We start from the raw sequence: 21,532 nt of genomic DNA, 5'->3' as shown, positions 1-21,532 counted from the left end.
AAACCATACACCATAGCAAGCCTTACTATTATCTTGTAAACCTTCACTTTCACTTTTGATGCTATTGTTCTGTCATAACTCAATCACTCCATCCTGCCTGTACTGTCTTCTTCACCTTTCTTGCACACTGTTTGCTGCTTTGATGGTTGACACCAGGTATTTAAACTCATCCACTCACTCATCCACTTCCACCTGTCTCCTTCTCATTCACATATATGTATTCTGGCTTCTCTTTTCAAAGCATACCTCCACCTCTCCAGGCTCTCTTCCACCTGGTCCCTTCTCTCACTATAGATCACAGTGTCATCTACAAGCATCACAGTCCACGGAAATTCCTGCCTGATATCATTTCAATCAAGAAGATTCACCAAAACACAGTGAAGCTCCTGACCTTCTCTATACTTCTCCATCAACACTCTCAAAGCAAATTTGGCATTTCTAGTGCGGTAAGTGATCAGACACTACTACTATAAAATAAATACTGTAGTATTAATAGTAATCATCCCGTCTAGTGAAGACAACCAATATTATTTTTGTCTTTTAATGTGTGTCTATAATATTTGTCTGGCTTTACTGCCGTTTCTGCTGTTTGTTTGTATTGTAGAATACTGACACCTGCTGGCCAGATGAGGGAAATATTTTTATGTCCCGCCCAAAAACCTAATCAATGCTTTCAATTGGTTTAAATTTTACAAAGCCCCCATTTGATTGGGTGATATGCTGTATGCTGGCCAATCACCGCTTTTGTTTACAACCAGCCTCAAAAGGTCAGAGTTGAAAAATGGGAAGTAATGCAGCTTTAGCTGTTACAGCAGCTAACATGGTAGAAGTTTTAAACTCCGGGAAGGAACAGCTTAATTAAACATTCACTCTGGAGAAAATGAACCACACAGAAACATAACCGCGCGTCCTGCCGGATTCTGCAATGCTGTGTGCGGGTGTTAAAGCCGTGAGGTCGTCGGTGTCATTACGAAAGGTTGGTGGCTAAGCTAACGGTTCGTTTAACAGCGGATGATGTCCGTTATGTTTTTAACACTGGAGTAACTTTACACGGTCATTCGTTTGATAGTAATAATCATTCTTATCTCGAAAACGACAATAGCCTAAAGACACTCATTTAATTAACGGACACGTCCAACTGAGAGGAAACCCAGCAAACACCGGAGAGGTTGTCTCTCTGTGGGTTGGAAAAGCCCCGGTGTCCCTCCCAGAAGAGCTGAAGGACGTTACTTGAGAAAGGTAGCTCTGGGGAGCTCTCCTTAGACTGCCGACCCGAGATAACACAAACTGGAGAGAGGCTGGAGGGCTTTACAGACCAGGATCAAACCTTTAAACCCTGTAAAGAGCAGATAGAAAACGGAGATGCTTGAGAATTCAGTCTGTCATTATTATTATTAGTAGTAGTATTATTATTACCACCATTGTTATTGAGACCATACTAGGATCAACAAGTTACAGCGCCCCGGGCACAAATGTTTTCCTTTCTTCAGTAATTATACTCATATATGAAAGTGTACCTACTGTACATGTACACAGAACAGCTTGATTTTAACTTACTGAATCCACCACAATGCACAGTTTCACTAAAATCTTTACAGTGTCTGATAGGAAATGGAATATTAAGCAGTCAGGGTTTTTATTAACCATATTACTAATTTAAGTATCTTTACACACACACACCTGAAATATTAAGAGATTTTTAATATTTACATTATCATTATTATTACTATTATTGTTATGATTACTATTTAATAGACTAAAATTTAAAGACAGATTGATGTGTCCTCATCGTGTCTCACATGATTTTCACTGGTTCTCTCGCTGTCCTCAGCAGTTATGGACGAGTCATGTTCACAGCGGGATTGTTCACCACCTCCCTGCAGGACCAAATTCGCCTGCTGCTCCTCCTGTTCTGACGGACTCTTCTGAGCCCGCCAACACAGAACAAAAGCGTGACTCTATCTCCACTTGGACCCCTGCCCAGGGTCCCCCACCGCTTCCCACGCACTGCTGCATGAGTGGCTGTCACAACTGCGTATGGATTGAACACGCAGAGCAGCTGCTGGAGTACTACAACGATGGAAGCGAGCGAGCGCTCGTTGCTATTGAGGAGAACGTCCTCGATGAGAACCTTAAAACTTACCTGAAGATGGAGATCAGACTCTTAAAAAAGATGTGACCGTCGCAGCCAAAAACCCTTCACAGGCTGATATTTTACAGCACACAGTGTACCTCCACATTTTCACTCCTCCTTCATCCTGTGGGTCCCACAGTATATGTCTAATTTTAGAAAGATGGCAGACATTAACAGATAAGACTTTGGGTCTTTGATGGTCGTTGTTATGTTGCACTTATCTAATATTTGCTTCAACAAAGCAGGAAAAAAAGGAGTCGCCATCTGGCAGGTTGCTGGAAATCATAAATACTCAGGATAAAAATACTCTTTGATTTTTACTGGAATCTGTTCAGACCTGCTTTGGCCTTTATTTCATTTAGACAGTGCAGATCTGTCAGGATGTCAAGAAATCTCAACCATGAAAGAAAAAACACAAACACTTAAATTTGCAAAGGCTGGAGAAATTTATTAGGAATATCAAATTAATTAATTTGAAAATGAAAGCAACTCATTGTAAAAGAGTTGAGGCAAGAAGTATTTCTCCAAACTTTGAGTGTTTTTAAGTTATCTAAGGTTCCAGCTTCCTGTGTGGCTTCATAGTGTACAGAGAACAGATGGCAGTCGGACCCTTTTAGATCTTGACATGTTCGTTTTTTTCTTAAGGAAGGGTTATTCATGTTGTTCATACAGGGTCCTTGAAGTTCACAGTGTGAAATGTTATTTTTCTGTTAGAACCTTGTTTGTTGGTCCAGCTCAGTTGTGGTTCATGTTCAGTGTCTCCGCCTGACTGTGCTGCTTAATAACCCCAGGGCAGATGTTATCGATGGGGGCGTTCTGTTGCAAAACTATAGAATCATGAAGATGGACTACAAACAGGTCCTCTTAGATTTCTTTGCTAGTCATGCAGGCTGACCAAAGACAATCCAGTGAAAAATAGCACTTTATTACCAAATATTTGTAATAGGAAATGTTATTCACTCTGCTGTCCACTCATACATTTCTCTTGGTGCTTAAGAGATGCTTTTCACCTCAGTGCAAGATTTTCTTTGTGGGTCATATGACTTGTTGGAAGGTATTATTTCTTTTCATAAAGTGTATCTTCTGTTAAAGGAGGTGATGAAGTATTAAAGCACATTTCCTTAGTATTTGGAGAATTCAGTCAGGTCTGATTATTAAGGCCTCACTCAAATCAAAACCTGCCACAACTTTTGTTTCCAACAGTCTGAAGTTGTGCACAGACTGCAGTCCCAGCCAGTGGTCTGCTATAAAGCATAAGATTGCATCATTACACAGTCCAACGATTCTCTACATGAAAGACCATCGTTACTGTGAATAAACATAAAACAAACTAGTCCAGTGAAGAAATAAATAGCTTGAGCTTTCAGGGGTCTGAAACTGCAGCTTTTTAGAAGGTGTGATGAGTTTTTGTCCCTTTGCAAGTAATAGTTGTAATGTGCACAGCATCACGAGCTGACAAGAGGAGCAATGTTTGACACTTCAGGGATGTCTGAATTGTTGTCACGTGCTGTTTGGTGTTTGATTGGTTTGCATTGTGTCTTTACAGCATTTGCACATTTGAAGCATCAGAACAACACTTTGCCTCTCTGTATTTGAGTTTATTTAAATTATATTAGAAATTAGTTTTAATCCAATGCTTGTTAAATAAATATTTTTTATTTACTGTCAGATTCAGAGTGCTTTATTTTTGTGCAGAGAGTTGGTGCTCACAACCAAACATGCAAATAAGTTCAAGCCTGAAAAACTTTAATAGCCCCTGTAGCCACAAGGGGGAGCTACATATGCATAAAACTGTCTGCTGTACTGGGAAAATGAGATATATGACCACCTAACCTGTTTATTTCATCATCATGTAATTTTATCCAACCAGCTCCAAGTGTTTATACTCTAATGTGATTATAGTCAGAATATTTAACAAGCATAAAATCTTTGTGGCTTCAGGAAATCAAACTTTGTTCTTATTGATATTTACAGTAAGTATGTAAAACACTGCATTGTTCTCGTGTTGTTAATGAGATTTAGATCCCTGCAGGCTTCTTCTCTGATGTGTCAGAGAAGAAGCCGATCACGTTCGGTCTTGCCACCTTAATGACGTCTTTAGTTAGCCTTCTCCCAGTCCCTCTGGACCAGTATCTGAGGTGACAGTGACCCTGATCTCACTGAGTCAGCATTAGTCCAGTAATAGTGATGCACTATAAGTCCTGATTACTCAAGGTCCAGTGCTGCAGCTGCAGCCAGCCATACAGCGTGCAGAGTTACGCTTTGATCTGGGTTATGCAGCGGATTAAGAATGAGACGTTTCACTGATCATATGTAGAGCAATGACTCTGACGTGATGGAAAACATTCGAGACAGATTATTGGCTGATGCCGAGGCTGCAACATGACACTTTGCATCATTGCAGTGGGGAAGGTTCTACGAACAGTAAGCTGCAAGAAGTCACAAGTTAGCGCTAAACAGTTTTCTTTTTTCAGTTTCTTTCAAACTGCCATAAAATTGGACCTTTCTGTAGTTTAATAAAGGCAGAGTGCCTGTAGCTCTATACAAGAACTCGTCAAGAACGATGTGTTCACCAAACGTAGTCAGATTCACAGGTGTGGGTAGAAAACATTGCATTTAAACTAGTCAGTGATAAAACTGATAACTTGAAAGAATTAAATGTTAACTGCAGATGAGTTCAAATGTATAAAACTGTGTCGTCTGCAAAGACAAGAAAGAAATGTGCCAAAAATAGGGCCCCGCCGAACTCCGTCAACAATCACTTTTCTTAAAGGATCCTAAAATCAAGCTAATATTGAACCAAAGAGGAAAGATTATGTGATTCATTGTGATTCCCTTTTTCATTAATTTTTACATTTAGATTTGTTTTTTCAGGATGTAGAAAGCGTGGCCAGTACTCTCCCACATTAGTGTCTTTAAATCTAGAGTGTCTTTAAATCTAAGTTTCAGAGTTTAAGTAAAATCCTTCTCCTCACATGCAACGTCTGATCCCATCACATCTTAAAAATCTTATAGCCCTTTTATCCCAACAGAGCACTTCCCTCTCAGAGTGCAGGATTACTTGTGGTTCCTGAAGTTTCTAAAAGTAGAGGCAGAGGCAGAGCTTTAAGGTTTCAGGCCCCACTGCTGTGGAAGCAGCTCCCAGTTTGGGTTCAGTCAGACACCTTCTTTACTTTTAAGATTAGGGTTCAAACTTTTCTTTTCGATAAAACTTCTAGGGCTGGACCATTTGACCCTGAACTGTCCTTTAGCTTAGGCTGCTGCGGGATTTCCCATGATGCTCTTCTGAATCAGTATCTTCTCAATTTGCCTCTTTTATACATGTATATACCATGACTGCACATACTAACATTTGTCTTCTCTCTCTTGCAGTTTGTTATTTGTCCTGTTTACCTGCTCTCCTTTTTTTTTTCTTTTGTCTTTTTCTTATTGTTTATTAAATTTTCACTTAAACTTACATGCATTGTTTTGCAGGTTTCATTTAAAGGTGAAGGTCAGTATCAAATGAGTGAAGGATTTCTTTAGCACTGCTTTGTGATGGTCCTTCTAGTTTAATTATTAAAAAAAGTCCGAGCTGCTGTTTGGGATGTCTCCACATTCAGTATGTCTCTAGCATGTAGATACGAGCTGCTGATGTTGGCTTAGTCCCCTGTTTAATGAAGAGTACCCCCACTGCAGGGTGTTACACTGATACACACAGACAATGTAAAAGATTTCTGTGGGTTGGAGGATTGGAGGGTTTCGCCTTAAGCAGATGGAGAGATGATTGCATAACAAAGATGGAGTGGGACTGTGGGGCTTTCAGGAAGCTTCCAGCTCCATCTATAATCTGTTTGAACATATTGTAAGCTGTGTGATCTCATCCTGCATCCTACTGACTCAAATCACTAATTTAATTAGCAGTACCTAGAGGATTTCTAAAGACATTTCTGGAAAACTTCATTACAAATACTGTAAAATACATAAAGATCATTTTTATATGGCAAACTGCATTTATCACAGAGCATCTTTCCTCCACAATCTATCATTTCCAAAGTGATTCTGGAAGAAATACTCAGATCTTCCTGATGCTTAGAGTTCAGCATCAACCATTTACACATGAAACAAGGAGCTCATTAAACAAAACTGTGAGGCTCTGTTAGACAAACACTGCTCTAGAAATAACTGCAACTAATAAGTAATACATAGATGAATACAAGCATCTATGTACTGTCATGTACTGTACTGTAATTTTTAAAAATCTTTATATTAATTTACAAGATAAGTAAATTAAGTAATTCACTCTGATACAAATGCCTTCATCATTTTAAGCCATTTAGTGAGGTGCAAGCAAAAATGCTGTTATTACCTGAGTTCTGCATCAGGACTGCAACAATTTTCCTAATTTGATCAATTTGTTAATTATTTTGTCCAATTAACTGCTATTATTCTCCAGCTATATAAGGGACACTTCTCTTATTTAACCTAATCTAAAATCCCAAACAGCATTCATCGTTGCATGCTGTTGGAATGCTCTGATGGAAAAGGGAAAGCAGCTGGTTGTCACTCATTACTTGATCAGGTTTAAGCAACGAAAGCATTCAGTTTAGGAGGTGCAGGAGGAGACTGTGGCCTGGGTTTAAATCATGGATGTAGCCACAGTAACGTGACCCACCGGCAGCCTTAATAGCATCACGGGGTTTTGGGAACCAGGCGTTACTATAGAGGGACATGCTAAGTTGTCAGCTACATTTGCCAGTTGTCTTATAATATACAGGTGCAGTGCACAGACACATTTACCTGCTAATTGGTCCTAAGTAACAGGCTAATAAAATAGTAGAAAATCACTGACCAAAACTGAAGGACGAACTTCAAAACATATTATTTATTAGATAATTACCACAGAAACGCTCAGAAAGTGAAAGGTCTTAGCTGACTGCTACCATTGAATGTGTTAATCACCGTGGCCTCATGTATGAATTTAAGGCTTAACAAAATCAATCAGGTGAGTTACAAAAAGGGAGAAACTATTCATAGAGGCCAAAACTTTGTAGCAGGCTGTAAACATGTTTACTTCTGCTTTAAATTTGCACATGGACACTAGAGGTACCACATTTCTGTAATATCTTCACTTTTCTACCATGATCCTTAAAGGAAAGCATTGAAACGGTAGCAGCGAGGTTTTTTACAACAGGCAGTCTTGGTCATGTCTTTTTGAAAGCATCAGTATTTATGTCCTGAATGGCACAAGGCTGGTTTGGACATATTGTGAGAAAGAACTTGGTGAGTGTAGATCAGTGGGCATCAATAATTTTAGTTTGTTTAAGTATGTTGTGTACAAGAATATCAGCTTTAGAAACCGCAGCTGCCAGATAAATATAATGCATTGAAAAAGTGCAAAAAATCAATAAAATCAGTTTTTAAAAAAAACAGATAATTTTTCCCAGAATGTTATCTTTTCTAAAATTTCTGTAGTGTAGCTTCTGTAAATATTAACATTCAATGTATGGTTACAAAATATGAGAAAACATCTGTAAGACAATAATAATACGAACAATTGTATAATTTCACAGTGAAATTTCTCACTGAAATGTTTGAAGTTGACTGTAAATGTGCACAGTTATTCTCCACCGCTGTTCACAACGTGCACAATCCACTTTTACACCTATGTACACATTACAGTTTAACCTAAACCTCAAACATGTGAACTGTTGACAGTCGAGAAGGGAGGCGGTGCCTCCGTAATCTCCCGCGGGTGTCGGCTATAAGAGGGACCACAAGCCCCGACTGGCCCTCACAGCAAGCCTAGCATAGAAGTCCACTCATCTGCTAGACGGATCAGCGCTGCGCTCACACCCACTCGTCTGGCTGTTCTTCACCCAAGCAGCCGGTGAGTAGACCATCATCACCGATCAGTGCTGATATTCAGACACCGTCTGGATTTAATAGAGCGGTGGGAAACTTTGTTGCTCTTCTGCAGCTGTGTGTGTGTGTCAGTGAAGAACGTGGGTGTTAATATTTGTTTCTTTATTAGGAGAAAATAATCCAGATAAAAGAGTTTAGAGCTCCAGAAATGATCACGCTTGGGTATAAAAAAGTAAACAGCAATTTGTGGTGTCGTTTATAATGTGATTAAACGTGACAGAGTAAATTAGTGCAGATGTTTCTGTAATCTATAGACCGATGCTGTTTAACACTCAGTTATCAGTTATTTAAAAACTGCCTACAGTGCAAACTTACTCCAAACATGGATAAAACAAGATGTTGTTTCATGTACAAGTTTTAGTTTTATTTATTCACCTGACAGATACATTTATCAACAACCTGGACAGAAAAAATATTTAAAAATGATCTCACAACAAGGTTCACTTCGGTTTGGCCTGTTTAAAGCTGTCAAAAAAGTTTCATTTTAAAATTCTTGATATTAAAACTGTGGCTCAAACAAAAGCAGATCTCTGAATATGTGATATGTGATTATATTCAACCCACACATATTCTTTTCTTTGCCATGTTTTTGTTCTCAATCATAATTTTCTGTCTTTAAGTGTTTTACTTTTATATTAGTTGTTTGCCTTTGCTTGTTTTTATTTATTTAAATGAATATCAAGGAAAGACGTCTTGCCCATGTGTATTCAACATGTTAGATAAATCGATAGTTAAGGTAATATTTTTTATTTGAATATCAGAGAACGATAATGTAACAGATTTTTTATTTTTGTTTCATTAAGTGTATAAGTAGATTGGTTCAGTAAAAAATGACTTGATCACCAAACGAACATTTTTGCTGATGAAACTGAGAGCGCTAAAATCTGACATTATCAAACAGCAGTGTTAAGGTTTTGTACTTTCCCCCCTTTTTTAAATCAGTTGATTTTAATTTACTTTCTATATTTTAATTTTGTTTTTTCTAATTGTCTAAAAATATTTGCTTTTGTTTAGGTTTAGTTTTTCTTAGTTTATTTCCCAATTTTCTTTAAATCCACAGGGCGTTTCTCCAGGCAAAATTCAGAATTGAAACACAAACATTTCCATTAAAGCCTCCTCAGACAGGCTGTGATGGCAACTTTGACCAAACTGGCAAAAACTAAAAATCAGGACGTTTGTTGCTTTGTTTGTTTTTGTGTTAGTTAGCATTGTGCGTTAGCTGTAATAACCTTGGTATTTATCCAGTATAACCACATTAATGGTTAAGACCTGTTCAGGGTTGTCTGTGTCATTACATGGTGAGCGGATTTAATCGTTTAGACCTTCAGTGCATAGCTCAGCGTTTCTGCAGCGGTGTCCTTGCTTTAACAAGATTACGAGTTCACCATCAGCTCGAACCAGAGAAGGAGAGCACACGTATTAACTTGAGCCAGGGATTATGGGTAATTGGGTCATCCCAGCAGGACAAGCTGCAATGTGGTCCACCACATTCAGGTGCTGGGAAATATGAGAGTGTAAATCCTGGCAGGTGCTCATCAGATCTGTAATAGGATTATAGATGGTAATGTCAAATAGAGGTGACAGGAGCTGCGTGCTACCTGTGACATGGTTAGAGTTTTAGATCATTCGCTGCTTGACACTAAAAGGATTTACAGATAATAACCTAGTGAGAGTTTCTCTTTATTTCTCTGTTTTTAATTGCTTTTTTCCCTTGTTGTTCCCAAAAATAAAGACTTCACCACCACGACTACACTTCAGAGAGGTGTCTAACGCTAACAGCCTGCACACACGTTCTCATACATAACAGCTCAAAATGAATCTTGAGCCACCCAAAGCTGAGATCAAGTCAGCCACCCGCGTCAGCGGAGGCCCCGCCACCCCACGCAAGGGACCCCCCAAGTTCAAGCAGAGGCAGACTCGTCAGTTCAAGAGCAAGCCTCCAAAGAAGGGAGTCCAGGGGTATGCTCTGAATACTTTTCTTCTTCAGGGTCTTGTAAAAAACTAAATAAATCAAATCAAGTGATTTGTAATCATCACAATTCTCTTCTTTGCAGATTTGGAGATGATATCCCTGGAATGGAGGGCTTAGGCACAGGTAAGTGTATGCTAGGGTTGACACCATTGGCTTTAGTGCTCTGCAGGGTCCTGAACAACTTCACATCTGTGCTGTCTTTTTGCAGACATCACTGTCATTTGCCCGTGGGAGGCCTTCAATCACCTGGAGCTGCATGAGCTGGCCCAGTATGGTATCATCTGAGCCTTCCCACATCTCCCTGCAATCCCCTGAGGATTACAGACCACCTTCATGCACTTCAAACCATCTGCCTCAGGATCCATCTCCTATCTTTATGTGGAACTACTGAACCATTATGAACTGTAACAAACACAAAAAAATGGAAAAAGAGAAAAAAAAAAGCCACACAAAAAAAACTCTTTCTCTTTTCTAACTCTGGATTCTTTCTGTGATTCTGCAGCTCACACACATCTGCTCATGTTTAGCGTCTGTTCTTTTTAAAATCTCACCACTTCTCGCAGTAGACCTGCACCGTCGCCCGGCCGCTCTCCTCTCTTTCACTTTCTCTGTCTCTCTCCTTCCTTTTTCTTCTTTCCTGTTGTCCTCGCGGACAAAAAACAAAACGAAACTTACGCAAGCAAGGCAGCCTCAATTTGAGTTTAAGTGACAGACCCGTGAAGTGGGTGGGTTCCCATTTCATGTGCTTCGGCGCCTCTCTCGCCATCTCAGAGGCTTTTTCCATCGACGCCGAATCTATAAAACTCTAAACCTGAATTCTGTAGAGAGCGGACACCAGCTTGCTATTGCTAAGCATAACATTTCAATGGGATATGCGTTAATCAGATATCCCTCTTTTCCCTCTGTTTTGACCTTTAACTGCACCCATCTTCACCAGAATGCACAAATCTTCACCCTCATGGTATCTGGAAGTCTTCTGTTAGTTATGGCATGTGAAGAACAACCTCTCACCTCATTTTCACAACACAAACTAAGAAATAAGCCGCTTTAATCTCACCTTAGCAGATTTTAAATGTTGAGGAAACCAATTTCTTCTCTTCAACTACCAGGAGTGTGAGTGTCTCCATCATTTTCCACACTTTTGTACTCTGTTAACATTATCGCTATTTGTATATCTCCCATATAAATCAGTGTATATGAATCTATGTATTGTATATTTAATACGTGTTTATTTCTAATACTTTCACACACCACTACTGTGCCCTGTGTGTGTGTTTGTGTATTTGTGTTTTTGAGCTCATTATTTTTAGCTCTCATTTGTTGGTCTCATGTAGAGTAGGTTGTACATTTTTCCTCACTGTCCATCATTCGGTATGATGTTTATTTTATTTCAGCTCTACAGTCCTCTTTATCCCTGTCATCTTTTTGGCCCTTACCCCAAACTTGTGTCTTTCAAAACATTAATCTAATCGAGACAATGCTGACAAGCTTTGACGATGTAAAGCTGGTGGATGCACTGTAGTAGTGAAAAAGATGGCAGAGGGATGAGTGGGATGGATGTTTCAGTACAGATCTGAAGACATGTGTAGTGGAGCGTTGTCCTCTCTACAGGACGAGGGATAAAAATAAAGCATAAAAAGAGGAAAATAAAAAACGGTGTATTCGTTTTTTTCTAATCACATTCTTCTGTGGAGGATTTAGCTTGGATTTAGACCTATTATGCATCTATTTACAGCAGGTACACGCAGGGGGGAAACTTACACTAAAGCACATTTAAGTATTACTGTATTACCTCATGATTAGTGTAACATTTTTCACATCCATTTATATTTAAGGTAGTGCAGATGCAAATAATAATTCTGCACATGCAGGACTGAGTTGTTGACTTGAAAATATTTGAATCGACTGCCATAAATTTACTGGTGACAGGACTAAATGCACATTAAATCACAAAAAGCCATCCTGAGAATATGAAATCCACATGAATATGAATTCCAGAGGAGCAGAAAGACAAAAAGAGACCTTTTATTATTATTATTATAAAGCACAGCATACAGATAAAATGGTGTGAAGCGACACTATTTACACAGAGTGGACACGGGTGAAAACATGAGGATCATGCTGGCAGTTACGAACGAAGAAGTGGAGAGAGGGGAAGACAAAACTAACAGATCTGAGGTTAATAACAGGAAACTCTGGGAAAACATTAACATTATGCTAACATAAAAGGAAGAATATCAATAAAAACAGTGACCCAGTTAACAAGAAACCAGGACCCCAACATCCACTTTATATTTTACTTTATTGGTCACCCTAGTATCGTTATTATGTAGTGAATACACTTCATGATAACAATTTAAGTTTTAGAGTTTATTAGTGTGTTTATTGGAAGAAAATGACGGCTAATGTAATTTCAATTGATACTTTTGTAATGTAGGCTGTTTTTGGTTCACTTGGATATAGTAAAACATTAAAAGTACTTGGGGGTATTCAAGTACACTTCAAGTGTCTTGTAGTATACTCAGTAATCCTTCTTGTGCTTTAATACAGCATTGGATAACTAAATCTTTGAGGACACTGTGACTAAAAATAAGAATAATAAGTTTGTACAGTGGTCCCTCGTTTATCACGGGAGTTACGTTCTAAAAATAATCCGTGATAGGTGAAAACCGTAAAGTAGTCAGCTTTATTTTTTACAATTATTATAGATGTTTTAAGGCTGTAAAACCCCTCACTACACACTTTATACACTTTTCTCAGACAGTAATGAACATGTTCACACTTTTCTCTCTTGTTTAAACACTCTCAAAGTTCAAACCTTCCTAGAAGAATAAGTCTGGTATTACGGAATGAAATAGAATAGAGCAGCTGCGAGAGAATTCAACATTAATGAATCAATGGTACGGTAGTAGAGGAAGCAGAAGAATGAATTGAGAAGAAGTTTGACTGATCTGACGGTTTTGTTTCGCTTAATGTGCCTTTAAATCCAGAAAATACGGTAACTTCTACCTTCCTTTAGCATGTCCAGAAGTCCAAGTTTTTGTGCGATGGTTAGCATCTTCCGCAGGTGCCTTTGACGGTGCAAAACGACATTGTTGTGTTTGTTGGGGAGAAAACTTACAAACACACAGTACAGCACTTCAGAGTCACACTGCTAGTGATCGAAGATTTATGTAAATTTGACAAGCTGAATGCTTTCTGTACTGTACAGGAGACACGGCACGAGATTGATTGACAATGGTCTACAGCCAATCAGTGCGCAGAACACAATGCGCTGTTTTAAAAAAAAGAGCATGCAAAATTGCACAAAAGAAATCCGCGAAAGGTGAACCGCGTTATAGCGAGGGACCACTGTACAGCGATGCGCTTGGTTGCCTACTTCTGTCTCTGCCAGGTATTGGTTGGGTGGTGCTGCTTCAATTTAGGATGCTCGGACATTGCATACACGCTGATGTCCTGACAACCATTCACACTAAACGTTTCTTTACTTTATTTAATTGGACAATTTAACAGCATCCTGAGACTGTGTGGCCTAAACTCACTGTAGAACCCAATTAAGAAGCTAATGTAGTGAGCTCTCTTCTTGAGGCCTTACTATGTGGGTATTTCAGAAGGAAAGATAATGTAATGCTTTGTCCTGGACACAGCTCATTTGGCGACAGTGGAGAGGAAGAACTTAGTTTGAACAGGAAGAGACCTCTGATACAGCCTGGCCTCAGGGAAGAGGAGTCATCTGAGTGAGTGGCATGGGGGTGATAAGAAAGAGAAAAAAAGTTTATACCGCAGGTAATCTGATGAAATTACATTAATTTTACTAATCAGTGCCCGGCTGAGCAGCACTGATTACCGTCGAGCAGAAACTTGGATAGTGATAACATTTCTTTCTCCATTATGATTTAACTGTTCTTACATAGTTTGACATAAAATTAGCTTTAGCTTATGCAAATAATACACATAAAACATGAGTCTGTTGAAAGAATGGTGGTTTATTTTATTTACAGTTTTGATGTGATTTATGTTTCTTTTGTTGACCTGAATGAGGTCACTATCTCGATTTGTCAGTGAAATTTACAGTAGTGCAATATTTGCTTAAGAACCTGGGATTACATGAAAACGGTACAAAGACAAGTTATCAAATGTTAAGAAATTTTATTTGTGGACCTGAAGTCTACATCAGCCTCAGTCCATCAAGTCCTCAAAGGAAATTAGAAACACAGTTGTCTTATACAAAATATTTATCAGGCAAATTCACCTTTAAAGCCATCATGAGTGGTTACATTGCATAGTAAAAAATAAATCTGGGAGTAATAATAAAAATCATAATACTGGTAAACAACAAACTGTGTATAAGGCTGAAGGAAGGAGTATTATACATTTTGATCAACACTGAAAGTACACTTTTTCTCAATATAACACTTTATTTTTAGCAATCAAGCTACACTTTCCTGCTGTTAACAAGAGAGAAGTCGAGACGCTTTTCTTTCCCTGGTCCTTAGAATACGATGACCTGGATGACTCTGAACCTTCGCAGACATAGTCCATCCATCCTTTTTCTTAACCACTTATCAAATTGAAGGTGACAGAGGGCTGAACCCAGTATTAATCTTATTTCTGTTACTAAATGTACTGCTCAAAAAACATTAAAGGAACACTATGAAAACACATTAGATCTCAACGGGAAAAAATCATAATGGATATCTATACTGATATGGACTGGAGTAATGAGATAGGAATGAAAGGATGCCTCATTGTTTGAGTAAATGAAAATTATCTAACCTACAGAGGGCTTAATTCAAAGACACCTCAAAAATCAAAGTGAAAAAAAGATGGTACAGGCTGGTCCATTTTGCCAAGGGCACTAGGGCACCAGTGTGGACCTGCCACGCTGACAGGCAGTGAGCACAGGGCCCACTAGAGGACTTCAGGCCACCCTGATGAAGTCTCTCACACCAGTGTCCTGCTGAAGATCATTTTGTAGCTCTGGCAGTGCTCATCCTGTTCCTCCTTGCACAAAGGAGCAGATACTGGTCCTGCTGATGGTTTAAGGACTTCCTACAGCCCTGTCCAGCTCTCCCAGAGTAACTGCCCGTCTCCTGGAATCTCATCCATGTCCTCGAGACTGTACTGGGAGACACAGCAAACCTTATGGCAATGGCACGTATTGATGTGCCATCCTGAAGGAGTTGGACTACCTATGTAACCTCTGTAGGGTCCAGGTATCATCTGCTAAGGGTAGTGACACTGACCCTTACCAAATCCCAAAATAGTGAAAAAAAACAATGAGAAAAAAGGAGGGAAAATGACATTCCTAATTGGGGGTTGCCTCATCATTGCCCCTGTGGTGCACCTGTTGTTAATTTCATGAACACCAAACCACCTGAAACTGACTAATAACACCCTCTGCTATGACTGACCGAGTCAATATCCCAGTGGTTTAACTGACTTATTTCTATACTCTGCTTAAAAAGTATTTCTTTAACTTTTTTGAGCAATGTATTCTTAACTTGTAAAAGTTGTTTCACTCATCATATGTTACTGGGGAGAATTTACTTCTTTCCATGCATGTTAACTTTTTGTCAGCATCATCATTTACCTCATCTTTCTCTAGGATATTTTCCCCTTATGCATTTTGTTTAAGCTTCAGAAGAGAAACTAGTGGAATACAGCAGACCTGTCTGAGAGGTATCAACCTACACTCTCAGTTATCTCAGTGCCATAAAGGAAATCCACTGCTCTGATCTGCACCAACACACTTTAACACTGCATGTAATCTTTTGGACAAAACCCTGTTACTTTACAGTTTATATCGTGTGTGGACCCTCATGTGTCTCTTCAGGGTTCCCTGTCGTGAAAATGTTACGCCGCAGACATCACAGCCAAATGGTTTCTCTCCTGTGTGAACTGTCATGTGTGCTTTGAGGTGTGTCTTTCGCTTAAATCGTTTTCCGCAATCGTCACAACTAAACGGTTTTTCTCCTGTGTGGAGTCTAAGGTGTCTCTGCAAACATCCCTTTTGGCTAAACCTTTTACCACACTTATCACAACCAAATGGTTTCTCTCCTGTGTGGACTCTCATATGTGCTGTGAGATCACTATGTAGTCTAAACTTTTTATCACATCTACTGCAACCAAATGGTTTCTCTCCTGTGTGCACTGTCATATGCGCCTTCAGAATTCCCTGTTGGCTAAAACTTTTGCCGCATTCATCACAGTGAAATGGTTTCTCTCCTGTGTGAATTGTCATGTGCGCCTTCAGAATTTTCTGATGACTGAATCTTTTACCACAGTCATCACAGGTAAATGGTTTCTCCCCTGTGTGAGCTGCCATGTGTATTTTGAGAGTGCACTGGTGTCTAAATCTTTTGCCACAATTATCGCAACCAAAAGGTTTCTCTCCCGTGTGAATTCTCATGTGGATCTTAAGATGTGTTTTCTGGTTAAAGCGCTGTCCACAAAAATCACAACAGAAGGGTTTCTCTCCTGTGTGAATTCTCATGTGAGTGTTTAGATGTGTTTTTTGGTTGAACCTTTGTCCACAAACGTCACAGCCAAATGGTTTCTCTCCGGTGCGTACTGCCACTGATGAATCACCATTTTGTGATACTGTAAAGCATTTCTTTTTTGCCAAACCAGAGGAAGACATTCTTCCCCTCTCCCCCTGAAGTGACTGTTTGCAAAGAAAAGTTTTATTACATTCAGATACTTTAGAACTGTCTTGTCCTTTGTCACTATTTACACCTGATTCCAGTGTCCCGGTTTCCTTCCAGTCACTGTCACTGTCTTCAGTGTCAGGTCCAGAGTCTGATAAAGGCTCCTGCCAATAATAGTCATCATCATCATCATTAATACTGACTTCAGTCTCAGATAAACTGGAAGCCTTTTCATCACCATTTGGATGTATATAAATATCTTGATCTGGACTTCTAGCTGATTTCGGTCCTCCACAGTCATCACCATCAGTTTCCATTTTTATTCCTTTAGCTGGGGGGGCAGTTAAAGCCTCTGCTTCTCTGTTGCATTTAGTTTTTCTTTGAGAAGGTTGTGAATACTCAGATTTCTCGTCACTGTCTTCATGTTTCACACTGACAGCATGGCCTGGAAACCTGGAGATATCCGCCACCTGCACCCCATTTAGCTGCTCTCCCACCTGACTGGTCCAGAGCTCCTCCTGCTCCTCTTTTATTTGGACAACCTCTGGGTCTTGTGGATCTGAAGTGAGCCTCCATTCAGGGGGAACCTCTTTAATTGCCAACAGTTGTGAGATATCTACATGGAAAAATAACACAGACATGAGCATTATGAACAAAAACCTACAGCTGCAAAGGGAGAGATGCCAAACTGTGTTTCATTGCTCTGGTAACAGTGACAATAACGATCTATCTATCTATCTATCTATCTATCTATCTATCTATCTATCTATCTATACTAGTGGTAATTGAAGTAAAATTGGTAAAAATGGTAATGGTAATGATGTAAATGTAATAAAATTAATAACTAAAAAAAATTAGTTATAGTTATAAAGTTAATAACCAAGTAACACAGGAAGCTCATGTGTGACTGTGACGGTACATGACTGATATCTGATTTGAAGCTACTACCAGAACCACAAAAGAATGTGGCTGTTTTCTACTTTTACAATCTATCTGGAAAAGAATAAGAAAAATTGTTATTATAGCTATACAGAAGAATTGCTTACTTAAAAAGAATAACTGCCCACTGAGAAGCACACTGAGAGGTGATCTGTATCAACCTCATACATGGGTCAAATCATATGATGCAGAAAAAAATGAAATGATAATGATAATGATAATTCATTAATAACTTTTTACACCATGGCAAAAATTCCACAAAGCCTGATGAGGTGCAGACATTTTAGCACTAATAATAGCAGATTCAAATGAGCTACATCCAAGAACAGTAAAGGGGGGTGGAGAATGAAAAAAGAAGAGACTCTCAGCAGTATTAATATTATTGAGACAAACGCTGTTTGTCTGAAAACAACAAAAACAAAAAGTGACAGAAAAGAAATCTGAAAAGCAGAACAAAAAGTCTTTTAATCATTGATTCTGCAGCTTTGTGCCAAATATTTCATTTTTGTTGACAGTCTATTGTAATACATAGTTACATGGTTTTTACATTTTTTATGACATTAATGCATCTTACAGTTTTATCTCTGCCTGACAGAATAATGAGACATTTTCAATCTATTTAAAGAAAAAAAAATCAGCAGCTTACGCTCGGGCTCTGTAAAAAAGGTGATGCTAAGGTGTTTTGGGCATCTCGTTAAGATGCCTCCTGGGCATGCCCAACTGGAAGGAGACGCCATCAGGCCGGGAATGCATTAGGATCCCACAGGAGGAATTGGAAAGTGTGGCTAGGAAGAAGAATACCTGCAACACCCTGGTGGATGGATGAATGCCCTGCAGTGTGTGAGCTGCTGATGTTTTACAGGCTTTGGCTTGTTTTCAGGCGATCACCCATGGCTGTTTTGGTGTGGATTAATTTCTAAATAAAGGCCCATGCAAGCAGAAATCATTTGAATCATAATACTAGTACTGCAATATACTGTGAAACCACCAGGATCCTTAAAGTGCAGTGGCACAACTTTTGGGTCACACCACCACCTAAAATTGAAAAAAAAAAAAAAACAGTCAGCAGAAAACGGGAAATAAAAACTGGATTTTGTCCTCAGTGTTCACTCTTGAGTGATCCATCCACTCCAGCCTCCTCTCTCTCTGCCAAATTTTTGTCTCTACAGCACTTCAAACATATTTCTGCTTTAACCTTTTGTTATGTTTTTTTAAGAAGAACATGGTTTTGGTTAAAGAAGTCTTTTGCGAATAAAAAAAAACCCAACAGTTTCTTATTTGTTCAGAACTATATTTATGCTGCACGCAAATTTTTAAGATATGAAGCCACCTTTTGTAGAGGCTTTACGAACACTTATTAGCAGGCTGAATTTAGTCCGAGATTAAAGAGCTGCAGTTAGTCTAAAAACATTCTTGCTTACAATATAAACACCAGGCCTGATTTATTTCTAGAAATATTGATCAATCATGAAATATGAAGACTTACAAAACATATTTACAGATTCAAAGTCCTCACAGTCATACACCTGACACATCAGTGATACTAAGTTCTGATCTCTGCACCTTTGCTCCACAGAAAATGTTCTGTTGTATGGAGGTTAAACTATAAATTGAACATAAATAAGAGACTGAAGGTTTTAGATGTAGACGTTCATCATCTATCATGTGATACAGGGGCACAATTAATGGTAGTATAATCTCAGAAGAACAAGTAGATGAGTTGATACTTATGAAATTCTTATATTTGTATTACATGCCTTATAAATGCATATTAAAGGTACACTGACAGTTTGCAGTCAGGCATCCATTATGTTAGAGTCTCTTTGAGCTTTTAATTAAGTAAAAAAAAAAAAAAAAATACCCCAAACTTTGGCTTGCACTGAGGCTGAACTACAAAATAACCCTGTTGTGTACCCTCTATAAACCGTCCGGGTGCTGCTCTGTACTGTTACCGTTCAGTTCCGTCTTTTACAGCGTTTGAAAAAAGAAAAAAGAAGGTGAAAAACAGTTTTTGGTATTTGTGAACATATTCCGCTTTACAGAAGCTTTTTATGTGAATCTTCTTCTTTACTAAGCCCTAAAGTCCGCCTTTTCCCCAGTAGAAACACTCCACATTAAATCTGTGATGATCCTTACCATCTATCTGCTTTACATCCAGCTGCTGATGGACACCCAGCGGTTTACTGTCCGGGTTGTCTTTAAAACGAACACTTTCAGTGTCGTGCTGCTGACAATATTCCTCTTCGTTCATGGTGGCCGCATTTGTTCTGTTCTTTAAAATAAACTGGAGGCTCATTTGAGATGAACCAGGCCTGCGCAGGACCGATCCCCTCCGCTCACAGTTAAAGAGGCACTGGCTTCATTTTCGGTCCTGCTTCTTCATCCGTGGATGTATTATATAAGAGCAGGATGCAGACTCCAACAGGGAATCCACTCTCCTGAATCCTTTTGTTAAAAGATTTGTTGCCGTCTCCGCTGGTTTTTGAGCAGGCATCGGGACGGACACCTTTAGTCTCCGTCACCATAGTAACTACAGGCCCTGCAGCAGCAGCAGTAAACAGTAACATACACCACAAAAACGTACATGTCAAAGGCAAATATTAAAAGATAAATATATTTTTAAATATATGATATTACTAGAAAAATAAGTATTGTAAATAAAATAATGTTTTATTCAAATAAATAATAAATACACAAAATAAATTATAATATTATAAATACTGTAAAATAATAGTTACATTCGATTTTTTTTATTCTGTTTGTTAGTAGTTTTCATTTTTAAGTTAAAAAAAAAGACCACTAATGTTAAATGTTTAGCTATGAATAAATGACATATTTACAATCATGTTGTTTGCAGCATTTGTTAATTTTCCAATTCTCATAGACACATTCAAAATTTTAGCGGTAGTCACTCAATACAAAAATGTTATTCCTGGTATAACTTTGAATTAACAGAATTAAAAAGAAAGCACTTTAAATCGTTTTATTTTTAGCAATGATATAGCTGTTAAAGCTTCAGGGTTTTAAATAAGAGTTTTAAATAAGATATTAAGATAGGCCCGATGTAATTTATTTATTTCCCATTTATTCGTTCCAATCTTGCCATTTATTTTTATTAGTTCTAATTAGTAGCTTAACTAATTAGAATTTACTTACTTTTAACTCAACAGATGAAACCACTTGGACATCTGTGATCCAAACAGTTCTTACTTTTTCCGTTCATGTCTCTAGAGCAAGACTAGTTTTCATCTGTTATAGTAAAATCAGGCCGATGTGATATTTCTGTCGCTAATTTTAATTTTTGTGCTGTATCAGTCTCCATTATTTCCATAAACATTATCCACTGATTAACATTGATCAAACATGTGACTTCTTTTTTTTATTCATCCGACTAATCAGTTCTTTTCTCCATAAATGTTTTACTGGAAGCCACAACCTCCCTTGCTGTTCAGGCAGATGTCGCCCTCTGCTGGCCCGCTAAAAGAAAAGCACGTGTCTTTTACATTTTCTGAAACTTAACTCATACCAATTCAAATGTATCCTACTATGAATAAGAGGGATGTGGCTGTCCTCTGATGTTTTCTGTTTTTGAATTCATTTATCATCCAAAAACAGAAAGAAAAACAGTGTATATGCTGTTCTTTACATAAAACATCTCTTTTGAAAATTTGAGAAACTCTTACCTCACTGCTTGCCTCTCTAAAGGTAACGGTCCTTATTTCTGCATTCACCATGTACACAGTGGCTGGAAACAACACCTTTCCTTTTACTTGCTTTTATTTCTGGTTTCATTTACCAAAAGATTTCACAACAGTACAAAATAGACATATTTTTATTTATGAATACAAAAATGTACTAGGAGGATGTCTATTTAACTTAGGAATTGTTTAAAATAAATATTTTACTGGGTGGGCCTTGCAAAAATTCATCCAT

The 21,532-nt window shown here is 38.5% G+C and overlaps 3 protein-coding genes across 4 annotated transcripts; 2 read left to right on the top strand and 1 right to left on the bottom strand.

The window, feature by feature from the left end:
• Nucleotides 1-749: 749 nt before the first annotated feature.
• oxld1 (oxidoreductase-like domain containing 1) lies at nt 750-3,802 on the top strand. 2 transcript variants are annotated; one of them, XM_005453667.4, is made up of 2 exons: nt 750-976; nt 1,832-3,802. In XM_005453667.4, the coding sequence occupies exons 1-2, from the start codon at nt 926-928 to the stop codon at nt 2,177-2,179; spliced, it is 399 nt and encodes a 132-aa protein (XP_005453724.1). In that variant the 5' UTR covers nt 750-925; the 3' UTR covers nt 2,180-3,802. The 2 variants fall into 2 exon arrangements, with proteins under 2 accessions (XP_005453724.1, XP_003448673.1); XM_003448625.5 differs by having other exon boundaries at nt 751-976; nt 1,835-3,802.
• A 4,088-nt stretch (nt 3,803-7,890) lies between these two features.
• pde6gb (phosphodiesterase 6G, cGMP-specific, rod, gamma, paralog b) lies at nt 7,891-11,664 on the top strand. Its single transcript, XM_003448624.4, has 4 exons — nt 7,891-8,003; nt 9,771-9,997; nt 10,093-10,133; nt 10,219-11,664. The coding sequence occupies exons 2-4, from the start codon at nt 9,852-9,854 to the stop codon at nt 10,293-10,295; spliced, it is 264 nt and encodes an 87-aa protein (XP_003448672.1). The 5' UTR covers nt 7,891-8,003; nt 9,771-9,851; the 3' UTR covers nt 10,296-11,664.
• A 2,478-nt stretch (nt 11,665-14,142) lies between these two features.
• LOC100691464 (gastrula zinc finger protein XlCGF57.1) lies at nt 14,143-20,113 on the bottom strand. Its single transcript, XM_005453663.4, has 2 exons — nt 19,736-20,113; nt 14,143-17,276 (listed from the first exon to the last, which is right to left on the bottom strand). The coding sequence occupies exons 1-2, from the start codon at nt 19,893-19,895 to the stop codon at nt 15,805-15,807; spliced, it is 1,632 nt and encodes a 543-aa protein (XP_005453720.1). The 5' UTR covers nt 19,896-20,113; the 3' UTR covers nt 14,143-15,804.
• Nucleotides 20,114-21,532: the final 1,419 nt, after the last annotated feature.

This window comes from Oreochromis niloticus, linkage group LG8 (assembly GCF_001858045.2).
Source record: "Oreochromis niloticus isolate F11D_XX linkage group LG8, O_niloticus_UMD_NMBU, whole genome shotgun sequence".
In the NCBI taxonomy this organism is placed as follows: Eukaryota; Metazoa; Chordata; class Actinopteri; order Cichliformes; family Cichlidae; genus Oreochromis; species Oreochromis niloticus.
The sequence above is the reverse complement of the archived record's forward strand: the minus strand, read 5'-3'. Positions and strand labels throughout refer to the sequence as shown.

What these genes read in the sequence shown, in the direction of transcription:
- pde6gb (XM_003448624.4), top strand. Translation starts at nt 9,852, where the DNA reads ATGAATCTTGAGCCACCCAAAGCTGAGATCAAGTCAGCCACCCGCGTC. An exon ending in CCAAAGAAGGGAGTCCAGGG is followed by an intron (nt 9,998 to 10,092) that starts GTATGCTCTGAA and finishes TCTTCTTTGCAG; the next exon opens with ATTTGGAGATGATATCCCTG. An exon ending in AATGGAGGGCTTAGGCACAG is followed by an intron (nt 10,134 to 10,218) that starts GTAAGTGTATGC and finishes GTCTTTTTGCAG; the next exon opens with ACATCACTGTCATTTGCCCG.
- oxld1 (XM_005453667.4), top strand. Translation starts at nt 926, where the DNA reads ATGCTGTGTGCGGGTGTTAAAGCCGTGAGGTCGTCGGTGTCATTACGA. An exon ending in CGTCGGTGTCATTACGAAAG is followed by an intron (nt 977 to 1,831) that starts GTTGGTGGCTAA and finishes CGCTGTCCTCAG; the next exon opens with CAGTTATGGACGAGTCATGT.
- LOC100691464 (XM_005453663.4), bottom strand. Translation starts at nt 19,895, where the DNA reads ATGAGCCTCCAGTTTATTTTAAAGAACAGAACAAATGCGGCCACCATG. An exon ending in GGATGTAAAGCAGATAGATG is followed by an intron (nt 17,277 to 19,735) that starts GTAAGGATCATC and finishes TTTTCCATGTAG; the next exon opens with ATATCTCACAACTGTTGGCA.